Here is a 25,276-nt window from a genome sequence, read left to right as displayed (position 1 = left end):
ATTGTTCTGTGCCATTATGTACTCAATAATTCTCCCACCTCCCACCACTGACACCAATGATCTGATTTCTAGCCCTAGTGTATGCCTGTTCCAGAATGTCTTGAAAATGGAATCATATCATATGTAGCATTTTGATTCTGCCTTCTTTCAATTAGCATATAGGACTTGAGACTCATCCATGTCGCTGGCTTCAGCCACAATTCCTTCCTTTTTCACTGCTGAATCGTTGGGTCCATTGTGTGGATGAGCCACACTTCATTTATCCACTAACCAGCTGAAGGACACTTAGATTGTTTCCAAATATTGTCAAATATGAGTAAAAACACCATTAAATTTGCATACGTGTTTTTGTCTGGACATAAGTGTTTATTTGGTTTGAGTTCTCTATCCAATGCCTATGTCTGTTTTTGTTTTTGTTTTTGTTTTTGTTTTGCACTCTGGTTGGTGAGAGAACTCTACCATTCCTGACTTTCTGTGACCTTCGGGAAATGTTCCAGCTATTCATTTCAGGTGTTTTCACCCCCAGACTCAGGTAGTTTTCTCCAATCCATGCACACGATCGGTCCTTACATGGCAATTTAGGGGGGACTGTCTGCAGATCTCGGGAGCTTGCTGTCTTTTCAAAGCTCCAGTACCTGAAAGGGGCAGCTGGCACTCTGTCTTATGAATTCTACCCATGTGGGTCTCCCCAAAGCACCGACTCTATCTGTTTCAACTTGAGGAGACTACCACACTCCTGTGTTTCCCCTCTGCACAGGCACCTGGAAACTCTGTCTAGGCAGTAAGCTGTGGGAATTACAGGACTTAACTCATTTGTTTCCCCTCTCTCAGAGATCACTATCCTGTGATCTATCACTATCTTACATTCCCATTGTCCTATATTTGACAGTCCATGCTAAATATGCTTTTTTTCTAATATTTTTCTTTTGCTCGTTTAAGACAGAAGATAAAATCCAGTCTGTGATACTGGATTCATGTTTGTTTATTTAGCTAAATTTATTTGATTTGGATATACCATAATGTATCTAGCTATTCCCCTATCCAGTGACATCAATATCATGACGATGTTTCAAATTTATTCTTGTACACATTTCCTCCTGTAGGATACTTTCGATTTTATGCAATAGATAATAACTAGGAGTGAGACTTCTATATTTTTTAAGCAAGATATGTATTTATATTTTCAATAAACATTTATAGATTCATTTACCCTAAAACTTTAGTACTTCAATTTTTAGTGACAAAATGGGACTACTTTTTCCTATTTTCCTACCAGCAAGAGGCATTATAATTCTCTATAAAAATTTCCAATTAATGGGTGTACAATGATTTCTCATATGTAATATTTATTTGCATTTCACTGAAAAATATTTTTTTCAAATGTTTCCAATGTCTCAATTTATTTGGGTTCTTTAATTTTACTAAGTAATATTTTACAGCTTTCGGGGTAGAGATTTTGAAAATCTTTTGCTAGTATTTTCCTAGGTTTTTGTGTTACTTTTAAAGAACTTCTGATTTTGATTATTGCTGACATATAGAAATGCATTTTTATAGAAAATATTGACCTTGTATCCAGTGGCCTTGCTAATTTTATTTATCATAGCTAGGAACTTATACATATATATTTTATTTTCTAGGATCACAATTATTTTGTCTGCAAATAATGGCAATTTTATTTCCTTTTTTCTAAATATTAACAGTTCTATCTTCCTTTTGTTGTTTTATGTACTGGACAGAATTTCTAGAATGTGTTGAATAGAACTGGTGGTAGCTGCTAGACTTGTCTTATTTCTCTCTCAGAGGAAAAGCTGTCAATAGTTAAACCTTAAGTGCCATGCTTACTGAAAAATTGTATTCTTTATCAGATAAAAATGTTCCCTTCTATTCAAGAGCGTGCTTTTTAAAAAAATTAAGAAATTGAATGTATGTTGAAAGTTTTCAGTATTTTTCAGCATCTATTATGATATGATTGTCAGATTATCTTTTTTGTCTATAAGGTAAATTGATTTTTTAAATATTAAACCCCTCTTGCACTCCTGAACCAAACCTAACTGGAGTAATTTTATTTATTATTCATTTCTTTATTCAATATGGTAATGCTTGTTTATAACTTTTGCATTTGTGAAAGTTATAGAGACTGGCCTCTAACGTTCTTAAGACATGTAAGGTGTTACTTCTAGGCCAGTGCATTAACAAGGTACCTGTTTTGCAGAAGGTGAGGTCGAGCCAGATGTGAACACTTTAACCCAGGGAGACTATTCACTCTGTCCTTTAATTTTTATATTGTGCTGGTCACATAGCCACTCTGGGGTATGTGGGTGTGTAAGAGTTTTACAATAAACAATTCTGATTACCAGAAGTAAACTCCTTGCCATGACCAGGAATAAAACTGGTAAATTCCACATTTCTCTAACTTGGCTCATTGTTTAGAGCAGGCTGATAGGAAGATAAATCAAGGGATGTGTTCCTAGAAGTCCCTGGGCCCGTGGTCAGAGTTTAGACTCTCTATACCCCTTACCTGCACATATTAATTTTGATGCAATATTGACAACTTTATAAATATTTGGTTAAAATTATCATAGGATAGCATTTAGCTTCCAAATCAATGGTCAGTAACTTCATATTTTAATTCTATTATCTTTCCATCTAGAAACATGTTATCTCTTTTCATCTAACCAGAGAGTTTGCAGTCTTTCACAAAGTTTATAATGTTCTTCATATAAATCGTGTCCCTTTTCTGTTAAATTTCTTCCTACATTAAAAAAATTAATTTTGCTATCAGGAGTTGGACATTTCTTGCTGTTTATGTATCTGGAAACTTACTGCTAAGATAAGATAAGTAATTGTGTAATATATCTGTTTCCATTTAGCTTACCAAATTTTCTAAATGATACTATAATTATAAAAAATGGAATACTTTGGCTTTCTATTTTTACAATTATATTATTGGTAAAACATGGGAAATTTACTTCTCTTTTTCTATAATGTCTACTAGATATTTTATTTCCTTGACTTCTACACTCACCAGACCTTTAAGATAATATTAGTCTAAGATTATAAATATTGCCTAATATTATCTCTAATTTATAGTTGTGATAGAAATATGTCATTTCCCATTTTAATTAATATTGTTTTATCATTTGCCATTTAGAATGCTATTTATTTTGAGGTTGTTCGCTAGTCTTTATTTAATTATTTCCTTTTATTTTATTAAGATTTGTGACTTGAAATTGTTCACTGGTTTTTCATAGTCTTTTCAACATTTAGATAGGATTCGATGACTTGACACTTTCATTTGTTGTTGTAACTGAATATGGAGACCGAGCTCCTAAATTAAACCAAACCTACATTCTTGGAAGGCTCAGATTAATCAAGACACACTATTTTTGGATAACAATTTCAAATTTATTCGACATCATTTTAATTAGAATATTTGTTCCTATGCTCACAAGTGAGATTGCTCTCTAGAGTTTTAAATTTTGTCCTATTTTCATCCATTTTATTAAAAATTAAAGATATTCTGGCAACCTAATATGAATCAGGGAGCTCTCCATATTTTTCTAAGATCTGAGGTTTCTCGAATAATGTTGCAAATATTTGTTTTTTAAAAATTAAATAGGGAGCCAGATGCAGTGGCTCATGCCTGAAATCCCAGCACTTTGAAGGCCCAAGGCAGGAGGATTGCTTGAGGCCGGGAGTTTGAGACTCTGCCCCTACAAAAAAATTTAAAATGTATGTGGTAGTGTGCTCCTGTACACCCAGTGGGAGGCTGAAGCTGGAGGATTGTTTGAACCCAGGAGTTCCAGGCAGCAGTGAGCCACAATCATGCTGCTGCACTCTAGCCTAGGTGACAGAGCCAGACCCTGTCTCAGGAAAAAAAAAAGAAAAGAAAATTAAATTTAACTCAGATGTGGGACCATACATTTCTCTCTAGATTTTCTTTTCATTACTTTTTCAGTTACTTTTGTTGTCTAAACGATTTATTCAGGCCTTTTGCTTCATTTAGATTTTGGCGTCTTAATGTGTACATGTTCTCACCTTCATTAACCAGCTTGTTTGAAATTGTGTATATTCTGTTGAATGACTGGAGGAGTAAGGTCTTTGAATATCGGTTCATTTGTTTTTAGAATTTTGATCATCTTTTTAAAAATATTCATTTGAATTTTACCTAAACCTGAGCATTTTTAGGTGGAAGAATTTTTCAAAATCAACTTTTCCCATTCTTTTCCTTTTTAGGTGAAGCATAGAGAATTTAATGAACTTGCTCGCATGCACTGTTTCCATTACCTGTAATTTGGAATTTGAGGACAGTAAACTTTATCTTTCCAAGTAGGTTTTGAGATTTAAAAACAATATAAACTGGGTTCTATTTTTCCCACTCAAAGATGACACTGCTGACTCACATCCTTGGTTGTTTGGTTAAACATGTGATGGAGTCTATAAAATAATACATTCTAATTCTAAATCCTTTCCTTTGTGTGCAGTCGGCATTGACTTGTATCTAGGAAAACTACTCTCTGAATACGGTATTTTCCAATGAAAATAGTTGGTTTTCCAAATTGCCTATCACTGTGATTATCAAAGGGCAGTATCAGACCTTGACATTGTTGGGTATAGCCTTCCTTGTAAGTCTTCAATATTCAATGAAACTACCCCAGACAGCAGCTCTGAACCTGTGATCTTTTAAGCTGCTGAGAGATGTTATCCCCTGCACATTTGCCATGAGCACATCCGTCGTAGTTAAAATCTAAAAGTGGTGATTTTGTTAATGTTCAGATTAGATCTTTAATTAAGCTTTGATCCCCTCTAGCACAGACAACAATGTCAAACACGTAAGACCCGGGAGAAACTAAAATTCATTCCATAAGCTCATATCCTTCGGTACTTTGTGAAGAAACTAAAAAATAAAGCTCTTGTGGGTATTTCATAAGGGCGTGTTGAATATCTAATTGTCAGCTTAGAAGCTTCATTTAATTTGATGTCAAACTCTATGACATAAATGAAGCCAACAGAAATGTTTGTTTAGGTGATTTGGATCAACAGCTTGTTTTAATTGATTAAATGTTATTTTAGGTATTTAATGTTATACCGGTATAAATGCTATTTGTTATCTACAAACCATAATAGTAAATATGTAAAAAATGTACTTTTCTTTATCTAATTGATAGTTTAGCATGTGCAAGGATAAGATTGTGGAGCAAAGAACAGCTAAGTGTGTAAGAGAACTTGCATCCGTATGACTTTCCCTTTGTTTTTGCAGGATCGTTTATTTATTTGGAGGCACAGCGCTCCCCCGGGGTGGCCAAGCTTGGAAGTCCTGTTCTTACAAAATTGCTCACTGCCTCTACCCCATGTCAGGTAATCAACTGTTCTGAATTTCCACTGGCCATTCTGTGGTTGTAAATCGCTGAGCTTGGGTTACTCTGCTAGTAAATGCCCGCCATGTTTTACTAGCACTTTAATAATGAATTAAGAGATTTACATGCGCTATTTCAACACAAAATGCTATGTCCTTCTAGAAGACCATTTGTAACACATAACTGGCACCATTCTTTTGAGGGCTATTAAAGCTTTCTGTTATTTTATATTCTTTTCACACAGTCATTTCAATAATCTAAAGCTGTGGATACGTGTTGCCAAAATTTTTGGCCAACAATGTACATTGAGAAAAGTAAAATCAGTTAAATAAGTGTTTGTTGAAAGAAAGACAAATGGAAATGATTATATTTACTGAAATTTGAGTTTTTTAAATGAGTCCTCTGGTGCCAGGCAAACACAAACTAAGGAGTGAAATATCCATTTTATTTCAGCAGCATATTAGAGAGGATGGACTAGTTAGATTTGGTTCAAGTCTCTTTTGCCACTTTCTAACTGTGGCTCAGACAAATTGTATATTCCTTTTGAGACTCAGTGTCTACACCAGAAACATACATGATTGTATGGATTAAATGTCAGCGTTTACATTGGAAGCATACACGATTATATGGAATAATGTCAAGGATTAAAATGTGATTAAATAAAGCACCTGGCAAAATATTTGGTACATAGTAGGTAAACAATGTTTGTACCAAACATTGGTATATATGTACCAAATATAATGTTAATTCAGTAAACATAATTCCTTTGCTTTCCATAAAAGTAACACCTAAATCAGAGGTCTGTATTCAGCTTGTCTTATTTTCAGTCCTTTTGAGAGCTCCAACATGCCTCTCGGCCCTTAGGATTTCAGCTAATTTTTTCGTCTTTACTTATCAGAAAATAATGAAGAGATCAATAGTGCCACACAGTAAATTCATTGCCTGTAAGTGTAGTGTTAGAGCAGTTTACTTGGGCATTCCTGGTGATAAATGACATATTATTCCGAGGTATAAACCTAATTATACTTTCAGTTTGGTATAAGTCTAAGTGGGAGTGCCCTGAGTTCTTAATAGTGGTGTCTATAGATACTTTCTTTTAAAGTCCTAAAGATACTTTCTTTTCCTTTCTTTTGTTTTTTTTTTCTTCCCATTTCTTTGTGAGAATAAGAATTAAAGCAAATGCCTGGTCTCCATTTCCATTTTATCCAAATGCCTTTTACCCATTCCCATCTCTTTATTTTAATTAAACCCTATAAGATAGACAGAAAAAGAGAAAGATAAATATAGAGTGTTTTTTTTTTTTTTGAGGGGAAACTCCAGAAGCACTTCTTCTTTGAAAGTACAAGCTAACTTAGATTTAATTCAAGGTCATACATTAAAGTGATGAGATCACAAATGTTAGATATATAGAAAAAATTGAATGTAAAGGAATATGATGTGTTAATTCTGCCTGCTTTACAGAAATTTGAAGATACTAAGAGTGTATTAGAAATTCCTATGACTCACCTAGAGTCACTGAGAAATCATATGCATGTATATGATATTAAAATGTAATCTACCTTTCCCATCATTGTATGCTTCCCGATAGCCATTGATTTGTGGTCACTGGGATTGAGTTTCAGTTTATCATTGTTTCCACTTGAGGACACTTAATTTTTGCTTAAGTTGGTAACTTAGTTGGGGTTGGGGTGTTATTTAGGTGGGGTCTCAGTGAAAATGCTGTCATGGACATTTTGGGTGCTTGGTAGTTTATCTCAAAACCAAGGCTTCGATCTCTAAAGGCTATGGATACTGACTTAATGGTTTGCCTTGGTTTTTGAAAAACTGAGACTGCTTCAAGGCGCCACTGCAGACTGCCAGAATAGATATTTGTTTTTCACGCCTTTCTCTATGTGCTTGAATTTTAGGAGTCTTTGAGTTAGCAGGAAGGATATTTGAGTTACTTTGTAATGCTTTCCAGTTTAGGAAGTAGGAGTAGACGGTAGGAGAATGTTATTGATAGTCTGAGATACACATAGCTATGGTTCTCAGGATTTTTCTAAGACTATAATATGAATTTTTTAAATAAGTTTGTGGCAATATGTGATATTTTCTTTTTCTTTCTTTCTTCTTTTTTTTTTTTTTTCCTGAGACAGAGTCTCACTCTGTCGCCCAGGCTGGAGTGCAGTGGCGCAATCTGGGCTCACTGCACGCTCCTGCCTCAGCCTCCTGAGTAGCTGGGACTACAGGTGCCCACCACCACTCCTGGCTAATTTTTTGTGTTTTTAGTAGAGTCGGGGTTTCACCATGTTAGCCAGGATGGTCTCGATCTCCTGACCTCGTGATTCACCTGCCTTGGCCTCCCAAAGTGTTGGGATTACAGGCGTGAGCCACCGCACCCGGTCGATATTTTCTTACATAAAAGTTACAGAATAAGCAAACAAAACAAATTCTTACCTTCTTGGGTAACTGGAAAATCTAGCCAATCCTCTGAATTGGAACGTATTAATAATAGTGCTTTCATGGAACCAATGTTCTTCATTATAAGGTAGTAGAGTCAAGCAGTGAGATAACCAGTGTGGGGTACTTTGATATGATTAAAGCCTTCATTTTCTGAAATTATATGGTTTTTTGTTTTTACTACATAATCCTAGCAGACTAATACAGTTAAGACTCTTTTATTTTTTTGAAAGGAATTTAAAGCAACTTGAGCTTTCTCGTGAGTTGCCATTTCTAACAGCACGATTTTAGGGCCATTTTGCATGGATTACCTTGTACTTTATATGTGGCCAACACATGCCATCAGCATGGACAATTGTTCTTGCAGCTAATCATTGTTCAAGATGCGGACTTTAATTTATGCTTCAAAAGTCCTTTCAGCCACTAGTGGAAAATTGGCATTTTTCTTTGAAATACAAGATAGGACAAACAGAACACGAGGGAGCCCAAAGCTATTCTATCTTACTGCTGTTGAAATGCTGTTACTGTTTACAATTAACTAGGAAATGTAAAGTATGAAGGGGATTAATGTGGGTACTAATATTTTCTGAGTTTTCATATTTGAGTTACTGTGTAAGTAACATAATCTCTTACTTTTAGGACTTCACAATTAAATACAGAAAGATGGATAATATGAAGCTTTTGCTTTCAAAGTTAGTTTGTATGTTCATCTATTGATCTTTCTTTTGTTTTTAATTCTCCAACTTGTTTTGCAAGTACATTAATATTCCTTAATTAAAAATAATTCATAGATTGTTTTACAAATATGAATGAGAAAGTCAGGACAAAGGTAGTTGAAACCAGAGATAGGTTGGATCCCAAAGTAAAGTTTATGAGGGCCAGCCTACACATTTGAGTCTGCCAATGCAGAGAGGGCCACATGTGGTTCAGATTCAAGGAAGTAAAGAGAAATAAACAAAACTGAAAATAGTTCTTCTGAGACTTCTCCCGAGTGCTTGCTATATTACAAAGTAAACATTATACCTACGATTCAACACATATATATTGCTTATCTACTGTGTGTTGATCACAGTCCTCAATGCAGGGAATATAATGACAACAACCTAAACACATGCTTGCTCTAACAAAATGTTGTTTAGTGGGGGATACTGACAGCAATTCAGTGTGAAATGCTGCAAACTACAAGAGGGTGAGTCCAGTATAATAATAACACTCTACAAATCTCTCTCAAAGAGTTTTAAAAGGCCATGTCTTACAATGTCCCCAAAGTAGGACAATGAACTGGAGTCAAAGAAGAATTTAGAAAAAAAGTAATTTTGGATCATGTCCTGCAATGGTGCAGTTGTGCTCTATTCCCTGGTCATTGTGTTTAATCCAAAGATCAATGTTAGAATAGCTGATGGATTCTAGAGGAAGCAACAGTCTACAGAGGAAAGGGCGAGCAGGTGCTCTCTCCAATCTGTATATCAAAGCACATAAAGATTAATCATTTAAACGGGAAAAACAGATTCTGTTTTATTGAAGATTCTAAACCTCAACATAAGCTTGTTCAGGAAAAGAATGCCCAGGAAAAAGCATAACTGACTAGGAGCCATAAAAATCACTATGGTAATGGTGAGGGATGTGTGTGTGTGTCTGTGTGTTTATGTATGTGGTGAATGATCCCCTCTTTCAATATATACTTATTCCCAGCTGAATTTTGAGGAGCTATAGATATCTTAGCTTGTTTTTTTTTCTTTTCTCCCATTTATTTATTTTGCTTTTTTGGCTATTCTTGTCCTTCTGTATCTTCGTATTCTAGATCTGATAAAGGTGCAGCAAGTGTGGCAATAAGCAGACTGAGGAAGGCATAAAGGGTCTGATGTGAAGCAGAGAAGGCAGAGGTGGCTGAGGGTTTGGAGTAAAATCGAGAATGGCCATGAAGATCTGACCAAGGAGCTCTGAGATTGAGAAGGAATTAGAACAAAGTCCATAGGGAAGTTGAGAAAATTGGCAGAAAATTTGAAGAGGAGGGTTTCAACAGGAGATGATCAAAATTAAAAAAAAAAAGAAAGAAAGAAAACAGAATAATAAGGAAGAATTCATTTTGAACCTCTGAATCATGATCTTGGGTGTCCCAGACTGAAGTATCAGAGAGCCCAAGGTCCCAGAGGCACTGTACAGACACGAGAGCCAATGGAACTAAGACTATCACCCCCTCTCCAGCTTAGGTACTCATCCATATGCAGTAACTGGTGTAAATCACCAGATGTTCTTTCCTTTGGTAGTAAAATATATAATTTAATGTATACATATATATTTTTTAAAAATAGAAATAATTTAAAATCATAAGGATACAATTAAAAATGAAATAATTGGAGCTTCCATTTTTGTCTTCAATATTCAGAAAGAACTGTTTGTTGGAAACTTTTTTAACCACATGAAATTCTCTTGAATGCAGTGATTCAAAGTCTTGAATAGTCATACTATATATAAAATCTGCCTTAGTGGAGACCCAATAAAAATAAAAGCAAGCCCTTTTTATTAACATTTTACTTAACTTGTTTTGAATGGAGCAGGCATGCATCAAGAAAATTTCCTTTAAAAATGATCAAGTAGTAAATAAAATTTGAATGTTTGGTGTAATTTTCACTTACATGCTTTGCAGACCTGTTTCATGCAACATTCTGGGATGATGGACAATGTTCCCTATGTTAAGTATAGTAGCTACTAGCTACATAGAGCTATTGAGCATTTTAAACAACTGAGAGGCCGGGCGCAGTGGCTCTGGCCTGTAATCCCAGCACTTTGGGAGGCTGAGGCAGGCGGATCACAAGGTCAGGAGATCGAGATCATCCTGGCCAACATGGTAAAACCCCATCGCTACTAAAAATACAAAAATTAGCTGGGTGTGGTGGCACGTGCCTGTAGTCCCAGCTACTCTGGAGGCTGAGGCAGGAGAATCACTTGAACCCAGGAAGTGGAGGCTGCAGTGAGCCGTGATCACACCACTGCACTCCAGCCTGGGCAACAGAGTGAAACTCTGTCTCAAGAACAACAACAACAACAACAAAAACAAAACCATAACTGAGAAAATGAATTTTTCACTTTGTTTAATTTTAATTAATTTAAATTTAACAGCCACACTATTTTCACAATTTTGTAGTTATGCTCATTATAATTAAATGTTCATTTTCTTTTGCCACTCTTCCTCCAAAAGACTCAAAGGTCCCTAAGGACCTGTAATGCCTTATACATTTTTTTTGACATAGAATAGATTATCTTTCTTTCTCTCTTTCCTCTCTCTCTCTCTCTCTGTTACTTTCTCTATATATATTTCTGAATGTTTATAAGCATTTACTGACAGTCTTCTCATTTCTTTCTTCTTTTTTTAATGCAATTAACTGAATACTTAGAAAATACAAATTACTATAATAAGTTCTGTGAGGAATTTATGACACGTTTCATGATTTGGAGTTTAAAGTTTAGTGTTCTGCTACTGGCATGTACCAGGTTGAGAGGCACAGAGTTTCCATACTTGAGTACTACTTATGTGAAGTCACAGCTTGTATCAATAACTTAAAATTGATCATTAGAGAAATTCAAATCAAAACCACAATGAGATATCATCTCACACCAGTCAGAATGGCCATTATTAAAATGTCAAAAAATAACATGCCGGCAAGGTTGTGGAGAAAAAAGTATGCTTATACACTGTTGATAGGAGTGTAGATTAGTTCAACCATTGCAGAAAGCAGTATGGCAACTCCGCAAAGAGCTAAAAGCAGAGCTACTATTCCACCCAGCAATCCCATTACTGGGTACATATACCTACAGTACTAGAAATTTTTCTACTGTAGGTCAGGTGCAGTGGCTCACGCCTGTAATCCCAGTACTTTGGGCAGCTGAGGTGGGTGGAGTGCTTGAGTCCAGGAGTTTAAGACCAGTCTGGGTAACATGGTGAAACCCTCATCTCTACTAAAAATTTTTTAAAAAATTAGTTGGGTGTGGTGGTGCAAGCCTGTAGTCCCAATTACTGAGAAGGCTGAGGTGGGAGAATTACCTGAGCTCAGGAGTTTGAGGCTGCAGTGAGCCGTGATCATGCCACTGCACTCCAGCCTGAACAACTGGAGTGAAACCCTGTCTAAAAAAAAAAAAAAAAAAAAAAAAAAAAAAAAAAAGACATCATTCTATCATAAAGATACATTCACATGTATGTGAATGGTCATTGCAGCGCTATTTACAATAGCAAGGATATGGAATCAACCTAGATGCCCATCAATGACAGATTGGATAAAGAAAGAGTGGTACATATGTACTGCGGAATATGCAGCCATAAAAAAAGAACAAGATCATGTCTTTTGTGGGAACATGGATGGAGCTGGAGGCCATTATCCTTAGCAAACTAACACAGGAAAAGGAAACCAAATACCGAATGTTCTCACTTACAAGTTGGGAGCTAAATAATAAAAACAATGAACACAAAGAAGGAAACAACAGACACGGGGGTCTACTTTAGGGGGGAGGGTGGAGGAGGGAGAGGAGCAGAAAAGATAACTATTGGGTACAATGCTTAGTACCTGGGTGACGAAATAATCTGTACAAGTCCCCGTGACACGTGTTTGCCTATGTAACAAATCTTCACATGTACCCCGAACCTAAAATAAAAGTAAAAAGGGAAAACAATGAATTAAAAAAATTTGTGGGCTGTATCAATAAATTTTGTTCAGTGATTTCACCCTCAAAAATTCAAAATATAATGGAACATTCCTTGGTATTTAATAACTTAAGAATTTAAGTCTGCATAATGCAAATTCTATAAAAAAAAGTAAATTAAATATAAGTTCTGAGCTCTTATCCCATTGACTATGGATCCCGTTGGCATTTATACTTAATACACTATTAAAATAACTTCACACTGGTGATGTACTGAGTGACAGTTTGACAGCTCAAAATTCTGATGGGACATGCACATCTCTTGTACAACTAGGTTTAAAGCTCTGTTTTGCATATTTACAAGCTTGGGACACAGTGAAACTTACAGCAGGGATCTAAAATGTAATCGCAGTTGAGAAACATGAATCCTCTCTTTCCATGGAATTTAATTAAACCTTTCCATTATTTTTGTTTCTAACTCACCTGTCAAGGTGTGAATTAAGGTAAGCACAGTAATAAAATCTGAAATGAAATAAACAATCAGAATTTTTAAATCAGGTGGTCACAATTAAGTAGACATTGATAAAAATGTGTACCAAATAGATGCTTGGTGTTTTAAAATGAACAATTTTTTTAAAAAAGCATTTAAAACATTTTTTTGGTCAACATTCATCACTGGAATTGGGTCCCAACAGTGAAATACATGGCTTGCCTATACATACACTAGTATCTGTCCATGTATCAGTATAAAAGCACAATGATGAATGGGAAAACATTTTTAAAAAAGAATTTAAAATATAATGGACCTGAAAAAATGTCACTGAATCTAAAGAGAAGTATTCCACTTTTGTGGGACCTCATCTTTAAATGTTGGGTTTTTCTTTAAAACATACAGCCTTAGGACCTGTTATATGATAATGAGAAGAAGCAAAAAAATTTGACTGCAGCGTACCTGAACTTGTTTTAATGGAGGTTTTGTGGGCATATTTTACAGAATGAATCATCCAGACAACATTGAGGGAATTAATTTTTGCCTCACACAGCTCCAGGTACTTAGAAAGTGGTCAGTAAATTTTGGTTGAATCAATAACAGTACGCAATTTCATGTTAGGGCTACTGCTATCAGCACCTGGCATAATCCTCTCTATTCTCTTCACTATGTAGTTAAGCCATCAAACCTTTAGATGGTGTCATTATTGATGGTGAATAGGAAGTGAAATGATTAAGCCTCCCTACCCTCAAAGAATGTTGTCTTACTTGGCTCAATTATTGATGAAGAGTATCCTGTGAGCTTCCCCATTATTTGTTAATGCTACCACAGAGACTAAATTGATATAAAGTATTAATTACAGTTTGTAAAATTAACCTAAGAAAATAATTTTTAAGGAAAGTTTTTCTTGTTTGAAACATCAAGTTTGTATAGTAATACTTGATTTTGTAACGTTGAGTCTCAACGTGTACCTCTCATATTTGTAAGAAGCCAGAGAGAAGGATTCTGGAAACTTCCATGGAAACAGTGGTACTGCCCATGACTGGGTTACACATCTGCGGGAAAGGAGAATTGAGAAGATTATATTCAACACAGAAGTTGTTTGGAATATATATATATATATATATATATATATTTTGTTGTTGTTGTTTTGTTGTTGTTGTTGTTTGTTGTTGTTGTTGTTTTGTTTTGTTTTGTTTTTTGAGATGGCGTCTCGCTCTTGTTGCCCAGGCTGGAGTGCAATGGCGTGATCTCAGCTCACTGCAACCTCCCCGCCTTCTGGGTTCAAGTGATTCTTCTACCTCAGCCTTCCGAATAGCTGGGATTACACGCATGCAATACCACACCCGGCTAATTTTTTTGTATTATTAGTAGAGATGGTGTTTCATGACTGTAATCCCAGCACTTTGGGAGGCCGAGGCAGGCAGATCACCTGAGGTGAGGAATATTTCAAATTATAGGAAAAACTACCAGAGACAGGTCAATGGAATATTTATATCATTGAAAACATGTTTTCAACAGGTGCAGTTTTGGTATCATTTGTCTCAACATTCAAATCTCTCAGTTTTTACAAGAACGTCTCTAGATGGAAACTTGCAAAAGCAAGGCAAAATAATCAGATTCTCCGAATCTCAGTGGAGCCACGCAAAAATTGATCTCATTGCAGAAGCGGGAGAATCTACTCTACCTTTTCAGGTAAGCACATACGAAATTAATACAACTCAACAGAAGACACTTATTTAATGCTAATCCTTTCAGATAACAATATAACACACATAGCTCATACCTTTTCAGGTGAGCACATATGAAATTAATACAATGCAACAGAAGACACTTATTTAATGCTAATCCTTTCAGATAACAAAATAACACACGCAGCTCATGAATTTATTCAATATTAATGAAGCAAACACATTCAGAGATCAAACACATGATCTGTGATGAGTAGAGAGGTTGTTTTGACTATGCACTCAAGACATGTGTAGAATAGTAGCAAAAATGGAGATAAGAAATGAATAAGATGGCAGAGAGAAGAGTAACTTAAAATCATTTCTAAGTGAAGACATTGGATTATATGATCTAGTGAAAAAAAGTCTGACGTGGGCTGTAATATTTTAATCCTATTGCCTCACTTTCTGCTGCCTGGTAACATTGAGAATGTTATCCACCTTTGGGAACTGGAGGACATTATACAAAGTGAAATAAGCCAGGCACAGAAGGACAAATATGGCAGGTTCTCACTCATGTGTGGGAACTAAAAAGTTGATCTCATGGAGGTAGAGAGGAGAATGGTGGTTACTAGAGGCTGAGAAAGGTGGGGAGGAGGAGGTTAGGAAGGGAGATTTGTTAATGGTTAAAAAATGTAGTTAGTTAGATAGAAGAAATAAGCTGTAGTGTTTGATAGCACAGTAGGGCAATTATAACAAGTTATTGTGTATTTCAAAATATTTAGGGGATAAGATTTGGAGCGTTCCCAACACAAAGAAATGAGAAGTGTGTGAGGAGATGGTATCCCAATTACCTTTATTTGATAGTGACACATTATATGCATGTATCAAAATATCACATTTACCCCATAAATATGTACAACTACTATGTATTAATAAAATATAATAATAAAAGAAGGCAATTGTATCTTGTCAAATGGGTGTTCTACTTTCTACCTTCCTGTATATAAGTCTTCTGGATGACATTTGAAAAGAGCTATTTTGGAAACTAGATTGGATGGAGTGGAATATGGTGGAAAGCACACTGTTTTGGAGTCAGTGGTCTGAGTTTTAGTCTCTGCTCTGCTCATTGGTTGCTAAGTGACTGTGTAAATATTGTCTTTGTGCATCAAATTTCCTAATGTGTGAAAACCAGTGATGATAAAAACAATATTCCAGGGGAGTCTGAATATTAAAGATAATATAGCTAAAATGGCAGCCATGAACATGGGCTCTGGAAACTTGGGTTCAAGTTAAAGGGTTGGGGGTGGTGGCTCATGCCTGTAATCCCATCGCTTTGGGAGGCTGAGGCGGGTGGATCACGAGATCAGGAGATCGAGACAATCCTGAGTAACACGGTGAAACCCCACCTCTACAAAAAATACAAAAAATTAGCCGGGCATGGTGGCACGTGCTTGTAGTCCCAGCTACTCTGGAGGCTGAAGCAGGAGAAGCACTTGAACCTGGGAGGTGGAAGTTGCAGTGAGCCGACATGGCGCCACTGCACTGCAGCCTGGGCAACAGAGTGAGACTCCATCTTTAAAAAACAAAAACAAAAAAGTGTATGATTATAGGGAAGTTACCGAAGCCCTCTATGCCTCTTTCATTAGTAGGGTGTGAGGATAATAGTTGGGGATTTAAGGTCATCTCATCCTCATTTCTGAACAAATTGAGATAAATATAGAGGTTAAACAGGTAGAGAATACATATTTTGGAGCAGATGGCTTTAGAATGTAGAGTCACTTATTTAAAATAATGCTTGATCTTAGAATAAATAGAATTACCCAGAGGACAATTGACTGTGCTGGAGAAATATAGAGCTCATACTCTAGGCGAAGTCTCTTACCTTTAGCCAGAGATAATATCAGTGTGCATGCCTCCTGAGGACAGGCTGGCTCCCAATAGTGGGTGTTGAATGGGAGAAGAGGATGAATCGAGCTCCCCCAGGTTACTCTTCTAACTTCACAGTCGGGTAAATCTTCCTCCTCCCACGGAGTGAGGGGTAAGTAACAGCAATGTTACTACAGTGAACCACCTCCCCATGAAAGCAGGAAGACTAGGGCATAAGCATCAACTGTAATCAATTACTGTTCTCTACTTTATACAGTTATTGTGAGGATTATATGGTGTATACTTGTAAAGCACATGGAAGCAAATCTGGCACAAACACAGAATTCAGCTGTTTTTATTGCTGTAGTTATTCCTTGGATATTGTCTGGAAATAGTAGACACTCAATAAATCTTAGTGTTCTCTGTTTTATAAAGGGAATTCCCGCTTGATCAGAACTCTAGGCTTGATCATTAAAGGCTTCTTTACTCAGTGAAGGTCCCCAACGTCCCTTCTCAAAGATCAATTTATTCTATTCTCATATTTAATGGACAAAGACATCATGAATACTAGCAGCTCTTAATTGGGAAGCATTTGACACAAAGGCTGGTCATGGAATCATTTTGGTGTCAATCTCCATTGCAAGTAGCAGGGCAATGAAATCAGAACAATTTGATCTTTTGCCTCCTGCATTTATATTCTACATTCTATAGAAAATTGTTTTCATTCGGTTTGCTTTTAGTTAGAATGAAACTCACCAAGAAGATCGTTCAGAGTTTGTCATTAATTGACATATTGAGAAGAAAATAGAATGTCCTTTCTAGCAGTAAGTAATTTAGAAATATGAGTTGAAACACATGCCATTTCTGTCTACAGCTGGAAGCTCTCATGGACCCATCAGCATTACTGAAGAGTTTCAGTGAATGCAATTTTTGTTTTCTCTTTAATGTTCTCCTTTTTGGATATAGTAATGGTTTTGCTTTGCAGTGCAAATGGAGACAATCCCTTATTATCTGGGGGCATATTAACTAGTTTGTAGATGGGCAGTGGTTTGGTTAGATTCTGTGATTTGGCTGCAATGGATGTGTGAGGGTTTCTAACTCAGCCCTGCTCCTCCCTCTCCCTTCATCCCCCTGCTGGTGGCTCAGCACCTTGTGTTGCTTTTTCTCTCCAATCAGCCTCAATGCTGAGTTCTTTCGAGGCCTCGGTCACATTGAATTCACCCCAGAGAAGCTAAGACTTTTCCTCTGTGCCTCCCCACTTAATCTGCCTATGAGTTGGCTATAGCACACATTTATTTTGGAAACTAGAGATGAGTAAAAGAAAAATAAGAAAAAAACATCCCCTCACATTTCACTCTCAAGAAGCCCATGACAGCCCTATAATATCCAATCAGCAATTTAGAAAATTAAGTTTGGAAAGCAATAAGCTTTTTAAAAATGAGTTTAGAGGCAAAACCCAAGCTGCCCTGAACCACTGTGAGGCCTTTAGACAGCTGATTTCATGATAGGTTTGATTAAACAGTGCTGCCCCCAATCTCCCAGAGGGTGTCATGTAATAAACACTCTCGGTGTTATGTTACCATTCTCAGCTCTGAGCTATTCACATTTCAAAACTCATCTGGCCCCAAAGACTTTAGATAAGGAACTGTGGACTTGCATTGATGTTCTGCTGTGAATCAGTCTGGATTTTATACATACACAATATATAAAAATAGATACACTTGCACAGATACATACATGGTAATATTAAATCCATGAGTATTGCATATATTTACTATTAAATATTTCTAACTAGTAGTTAAAACAGAGAGAAACAAATACCTAAATACAGCTCAGGATTAACTAATGTTAACATTTTGTTTGCTTATAATGTTAAAGTTTGTTTGCTTATGAAGATGCAACTTTTGTCTTCCTTGTATCTCTCTCCATCCCATTTCTTATCCTCTGCAGAAAAAAAAAAGATGCTGATATTATGCTGGCTTTAACCTGATTTCTCTGAGTGTATTTTTAAAGATATGAAAATATACATGAGGATTCTAGCTAGGTACAGTTCTACTTTGTTCTTTTATCGACAACAAATGAAAAAGATATTCTACCTACAAATAGTTAATCTAGCTTTTTAAATATTCAAATATTTAAAGTTTGTCTTCTTGGATATAGGTTAGGATTTAAGATTAGTAGCCTGAATCATTTAAGGGTGACCTTAGTCATTGTCTAGCTTTCAGTTCTACGTGACTAAGCTCTGAACATATTTATACAGTACAGTGTAATCCAGTCCAAATATTGGAAAGAAGAAAGACATCAAATCACGTGACCTCTGTGTTCCCTTTTAGCCATGAAATTCTGATTCAGTGTGGTTCTTTTGATGTCAATTGTAGACAGTATAACAGAATACAGATTGCTTTGGGTTTCATAGCAAATAAGCACCCCTAGTTAGGTAGGGCATTTGCTCTTCCTGCTGGCAAAGAATTAGGTTTACTGTTTTCTCTGTAAGAACAGCAAATTAATGACATTTCAATATTCCCTCTATTTCTTGTGAGAGTTTATTGGAAAAATTTAGGTCAAAGAGTTAATAGTATTTTTCAAATCTGTTTTAACTTGACCTGCTCACTTGCTATGTTCAGCTTTTCACACAAATAGATTCTTTTAATATTTCTTTTCCCCCCAACTGTTGTGCTGTTTTAGTATCTCAAGGTGGCACTTTTTCTGAGTAGTCCATTGATTTCAAGTTGCTCTACTTTCTTCGAGCTTCCTATTAAAATGTAATTGTATCATATTTTAGATTTCATTTTGAAATGAACCTTTTGTGAAATTTCACACAATGATGGATACCATGTTCGCTCTTTATCGGAGTCAATGATATAAATCAATAACAATTTCCTGACATTATTTGACGATTCAGTGAAGGGTAAGATTCATAACACAAAAGTAAAAGGTGATCGAGTCTCCGTAAAGTTGCTGTGTCCTTGGCCTGCTTAATCTAGAGCTGCATGAAATCTTGTTTCTCCAGACAGCCCTATTCTGCAGCATCCACTAAAGCCCAGTTATCTCTTTATTTCATTAGAGAGATGCAGGATAGTATAATCATTAATGGCTCAGCTTACATATTTTTCTTACTTGACATGTGACATTCAACCAATTACTTCTATTCTCTAATCTTCTGTTTCTTTCACCTTAAAATAAGATGAAAATAGCATCATCTTCACAGGATTAAAACAAGTGAATGTGACTGGCATATAGTAAGTGCTAAATAAAAGGTGGCTGCTGCTCCTATTATTGATACCATCATCATTCTTCAAAAATTAATATATTCCTACTACTCTCTACTCCTTCTTACTATATCTCTATTTTCTCTTGGATTCATATTCATTTTTTGCTCCTGTTATTTTTTTTGAAAACAATATTTCTATGTTAATTGCGTATTTGTCTGGAAAAGCACCTGAGTTTTGCACTTGTAAAAAGTAATCACTTGATTATGAACATTTATGAATTTTTGTGGTTCCTAAAAGCAAGAAATTATTTTGTTCATAGAAGGAATAATATAATTGAATAAAACAAAAATCAACAAGATCCCAAAAAATAGTTTTAGAAGAGTGAGTCATCTAATTCAATTTAAAATGTAAATTATTCAATTACCTTGAGAATCTTATCAAATGAGGTTTTCACTCTTCCTCCATCTGTGGTTGAAACAGCTCTTCTGAGTGACCTCTTTCTCACTTACTGATTACTAATTGATGCTGACTGTAGTTCCGAAAGGGAATTGGTCACAACATTTTATATTTATATATATATGTATATATATACATATATATATGTATATATATACACACACACACACATATATACACACACACACATATATATGTGTCTATGTGTGTATATAAATACACACACATATATGTCTATGTGTGTATATATATACACACATATATGTGTGTATGTGTGTATATATACATATATACACGTATATACGTATGTATACGTGTATATACGTATATATCATATAATATATGATATATATACACATATGTGTGATATATATATCATATATACATATATGTATATATATATCAGTTTGGTTACATATATACATATATACACATATATACATATATACACGTATATACGGATATATATGATATATATCATAATATATGATATATACATATATGTGATATATATATCATATATATTTACACATATATGTATATATATCATATATACATGTATGTGTATATATATCAGTTTGGTTATGTATATACATATATACACATATATACACATACATACATATACATATATACACATATATACATATATATATGTATATGTATATGTATATATCAGTTTGGTTAAAACCAGCAATAAAAAATAGGAACAGCCAAGGTGATTTTGAAACCATGAGATGGTCATTATTTACAGGTGTAACAGACATTTTTTGAAGGAAGTAATTGCTTGTATTTTAAAATTCGTATGATTTTAATTAATGGTAGAATTACAATTTCTAATTGTATAATTATGAATTTAACTATGTAGAAGTAAGCAAGCAAAATATAGATGACCTAATATTACTTTTGTTTGGCTTTTGAAGTTGGATTTATCCTTCCATTTTAATATGAATATCTAAAGGAACCTGGTGGGTCCCTTCAGGTAAAATAATGTAACCACATTTTAAAGACTACCTCAGGATTTTACTTCACCTCATCCCAGGGCCCACCCATTCCATTCAAATAATGTGAGCGTGTACCTCTTTAGGAGCATAGAGAAGTGCCTCAAACTGTCGTTTTTTTTTTCTCCAGTTTTCTCTGAGTAGCACAGACCTTCAAATATGATGGTCAACAAATGCTTGTCTAATGAGTCTGAAGAATTAAACATCTATTTTAATTGACATCAATGCAAGATGTATTATAATAATGAATATAGAAAAACTCTTTCAAAAGTTAAGCTGTCCAAAAAAATCACAGTCACTTAATGGTATTAAACACAATATATTTCTAAAGTACAATACTTGTGTATATTTTACCAAGATCCTTCTTCAAAACCTATGTTATTTTCTGCCTCTGGAATGAAGGCTAAATTTCTTAGTTTAAGATTCTACAGAAATCATCTCTAATCAGAATCTTAAAAAAGTATTATGTACATCACATTAAAATATCAAAAATTGCAAATAAAGCAACAGTCCCTGCTGACCACCCTCATCACCCACTATAGATTTTATCTTGAGTATCTTTAGATACCAGTTTATTTTTACGTCCAGTCCATTTTCTATTTACTTAATATGTATAAATGTACCACATATACTTGGAAATCTAAACCATTGTATGTTTTCAGCCTAAGTAATATTATACTATAACATTTTTCTGTAACTTAATTTTTTTACTCCAAAACACATGTTGAATTTCTTTCCATAATGACACATGGCGACAGATATTATTTTTAACTGGTATAGTATTTCTCACTGTTGATTGATTCATTCACATGTAAGTTCTTTCCTGTCATTTGTCATCAAAACCAGCACTGAAATAAACATTCCTGCACAAGCCTTCATGTGTATACCTTTGAGTGTCTCACTAGGATAAATGCCAAGAAATTAACTCAATTTTTATAGTCTATGCAATTTTTCTTTTTAACAAATGCTATCTAGTTTCTCTCCAATTGAGCTGTACCAACTCATGGAATTTTCCTCTCCATCTATTATCTGATTAATTTGTTGTTCTCTTAAAATCTTATACTCCGTTAACACCCATCAACATTTTCTAAACACACCATACACTTTCTCATCTCTGTGTTTTTGCTGCGATTGCTGCCTCAGTTTCTCGAGGTAAAATGTTTTGCCCAACAAAATTTGGTATCATGGAGGCTTACTATTACTTCTCCACCAAATGTTTTCCCAAACTCTCATTATTGGCAGAAATAATGAAGTGTCTTCTTTGAGTCTCCTAGTATCTTATACTTATTTCTTATACAGCATTTATGATGTAGGGTAGTGAATGTATCATACGAAGTGTAGGAGAGGAAAAGTAATACCGTTTCCTCACTCATCACAAGGGATATGGCTGGAACCCCTATAACAAAAGAGAGGTTAAAAAGAAAAAAAATAACAAATTTATTAGCATTTTATGTGACATAGGGGCCTTCAAAAACAAAGGCCTGAAGACCAGGGAAAACTCTCTATGTTTATGCTTAAGTTCAACAATGAATGGACAATCATGAAGAAATACAAATGGACAGAAAGAATATGATCTCATTGTAAAAACTTGGAGAGAACTCAGCAAAGATCTTTATGGGCCTCTCTGTGTAGTGTTTCTTTCATCCAGGTATAGATAGGGTAGGACACCAGTTAAATGAGGTTCTTATGACCTATTTTGAGGAGAAGTAAGCCGGATAATTCCTTTATGGCTGGCTCTCACAAAGGAAAGAGAGGGGAAGGCAGAGAGGGACTCCAAGGTGCTATATTTTGGGAGAGCATGTTCTGACTCCAAGGTGTTGTATTTTGAGATAGCATGTTCTGAGCCCTGGCACAAGTAAATTTAATGATCCTTGAGATTGGAGACCCTCCTTGATAGGATAGAAATGTACCTTCTGTCTGTGTCCTGGACTGGTGGTCCACTATGCAGGTTCATAAGATTCCTGGCATAAATTACTTCTTCCTTTTCCTCCTTTCTCTCTCTCTCTCTCTTTTTTTCTTCTTGGAATAACAACATAATATGAGTAATTAACAAGAAAGAAAACAAATTATATCAGTCATTATTCAGCCTTAGAATAAACTAAAATTAAATAGATGTCTCTGAGTGCTTCAGCATATGAATATTATCAACCACTGTATGTGGTTATTGATGTGTGCTTTACTACAGTGAGTATGTTTCTGTGTATGTATATAATATATATTATGTTTGTATGAATGTATATAATATTTAAATATTTTAATATGGAAATAAATCATTGCCTTCAGCACACTGATTACAAATCAATTCATATCTCAATTAAATTGAGTTGTAAGTCACACAGTTGATTGCCCCAAAGAGCTCATTATAAATGCATATGACTCTTAATGGCTCCAATGAGAAGAGAGCCCTTCACTCGTGATGAATGTTACCACTTTAATTGAAACAAGGTTACCTTTGGCATTAAGGTACGAAAGACGCTGTCAAAGCAGTTATGGTTTTATAAATTTAAATTAGGATGTTCTGGTCAGAACAGTTTTCTAAAATTAGATTGGAGAATGGGACAGATGTAAATAGGGTTCCTCTACACAAAGAAATATGATTGTAAGACATTACTTTTGTGATGTGTTTTTAACAGTTTTATCTTTCTGTAATTATAGTTAATTTTGGAAGCTACTGTTTTGTCATCAAATGCTACCGTTGCTCTAGATGACATCAGTGTGTCCCAGGAATGTGAAATTTCCTATAAATCACTACCAAGGAGCAGCACACAAAGCAAGTGTAAGTTTTCCCTTGTCGTTGTTGCTGTTTTAAACATTGAATTAAGCTCTTCTCAGTATCAAAATATAAAATGTATTAGAGTCACGAATACCTAATACAGGGTGTGGATTATATCACCTGTTCTTGAAACCTAAAAAATATATATATATATATATATATTTTAAAAGGTAAACAACTGGTCTAGTCCTTAGGCCTCTCTTCCAGTAATATGGAAAATATTCTATGCTTGCAGCTGAAATTATTGCATCCAAATATTTTAATTATAAATATTATGAAAAAATTATAATTATTTTGCATATTTTAAATACACTTTTATAAATATTCACTTCTCCATTAATTTTATTCAGAACTTCAAATGAGCATGTAATAATATTCTTATTTCAGGATCACCCAGGAGTTCAAAAAAAGCAAAAAGGTTGTGTTTGGGAAAATGATGTAAGGCCAACCAAAATTTAAAACTGGACCTTAAAATTCTGTGTTTCTATTCAAAATTTAATATTTTCAAATCACAGATGGAGTTTGTCTAATTCTTTGACTAAATTTTTTGGAGAGAATATCAATTACAGGCCAGAAATGTTGCCATAAAAATGGATCTCATATAGTCAACTATGTATTTTAAAACCTAATCATTATTTAGATTCTGGGATCATGTACACATTGAAAGAATTTACACTATACCTTCAGTTACTTTCTCTTTCTAGTACTAATTGATGTTTCTCTCTGACCACTCCTACCCTCAGATCTCAATGAATCTGACAATATTAAAAATGTTTTCTGAAAAGTGTCACACTTTATTTTTCTTAATCTGTATCTATGGAAAAGATTTGCATATGAAAATCAGACATACTGTATATTCCTAAGTTATATTTACTTAAACAACATATTTAGTGAGTGCAACAGTTGTATTCTTACAGGAGCTGAATGGACTAATCAAGAAAAATTTGGGTCACATGATTCTGGATTGAGACGATTAAAGAACTTTTAATTAAAGGTCCTTTATTAAAGATATTTTTCATTCGAGAGAGTGTATATTTCTGGGTGCTAACTTATATTGGGTTAACGAGTATTTACTTTGTTCAGAATGTGTATCCTGCATGCATAATAGACCATTCTAAGCTCTGCGCATGTGTTCATGCAAGTGTGTGTTTGTGTGCATCTGTGCGCGTGTCTGCCTGTGTGTCTGCATATGTGTGTGTGCATGCCTGTGTGTCCGTGTGTGTGCGTGCATGTGTGCATGTGTGTGTGCGTGTGCATGCGTGTGCGCATGCTTGTCTGTGCACATGTGTGTATGATTCTGATAGACACCGAGGAGTGCAGAGCAGCAGATTTAATGATTCATTTAAAGATTCATGAGTTTGGCCAGGCGCGGTGGCT

The 25,276-nt window shown here is 35.0% G+C and overlaps 1 protein-coding gene across 1 annotated transcript in view; it reads left to right on the top strand.

Annotated features, from left to right (window-relative positions):
* LOC129136826 (MAM and LDL-receptor class A domain-containing protein 1-like) overlaps positions 1 to 24,043 on the top strand; it is a 48,109-nt gene extending 24,066 nt beyond the window's left edge. The window contains exons 10-12 of the mRNA XM_063792172.1: positions 5,261 to 5,358; positions 14,443 to 14,616; positions 23,782 to 24,043. Coding sequence (XP_063648242.1) covers positions 5,261 to 5,358; positions 14,443 to 14,616; positions 23,782 to 23,997 — 488 coding nt within the window. The 3' untranslated portion in view covers positions 23,998 to 24,043. The remainder of the gene's footprint in view (positions 1 to 5,260; positions 5,359 to 14,442; positions 14,617 to 23,781) is intronic.
* The last annotated feature ends 1,233 nt before the right edge of the window (positions 24,044 to 25,276 follow it).

Source organism: Pan troglodytes, chromosome 14 (assembly GCF_028858775.2).
Source record: "Pan troglodytes isolate AG18354 chromosome 14, NHGRI_mPanTro3-v2.0_pri, whole genome shotgun sequence".
Lineage (NCBI taxonomy): Eukaryota > Metazoa > Chordata > Mammalia > Primates > Hominidae > Pan > Pan troglodytes.
This window is presented reverse-complemented; position numbering and strand designations above follow the sequence as displayed.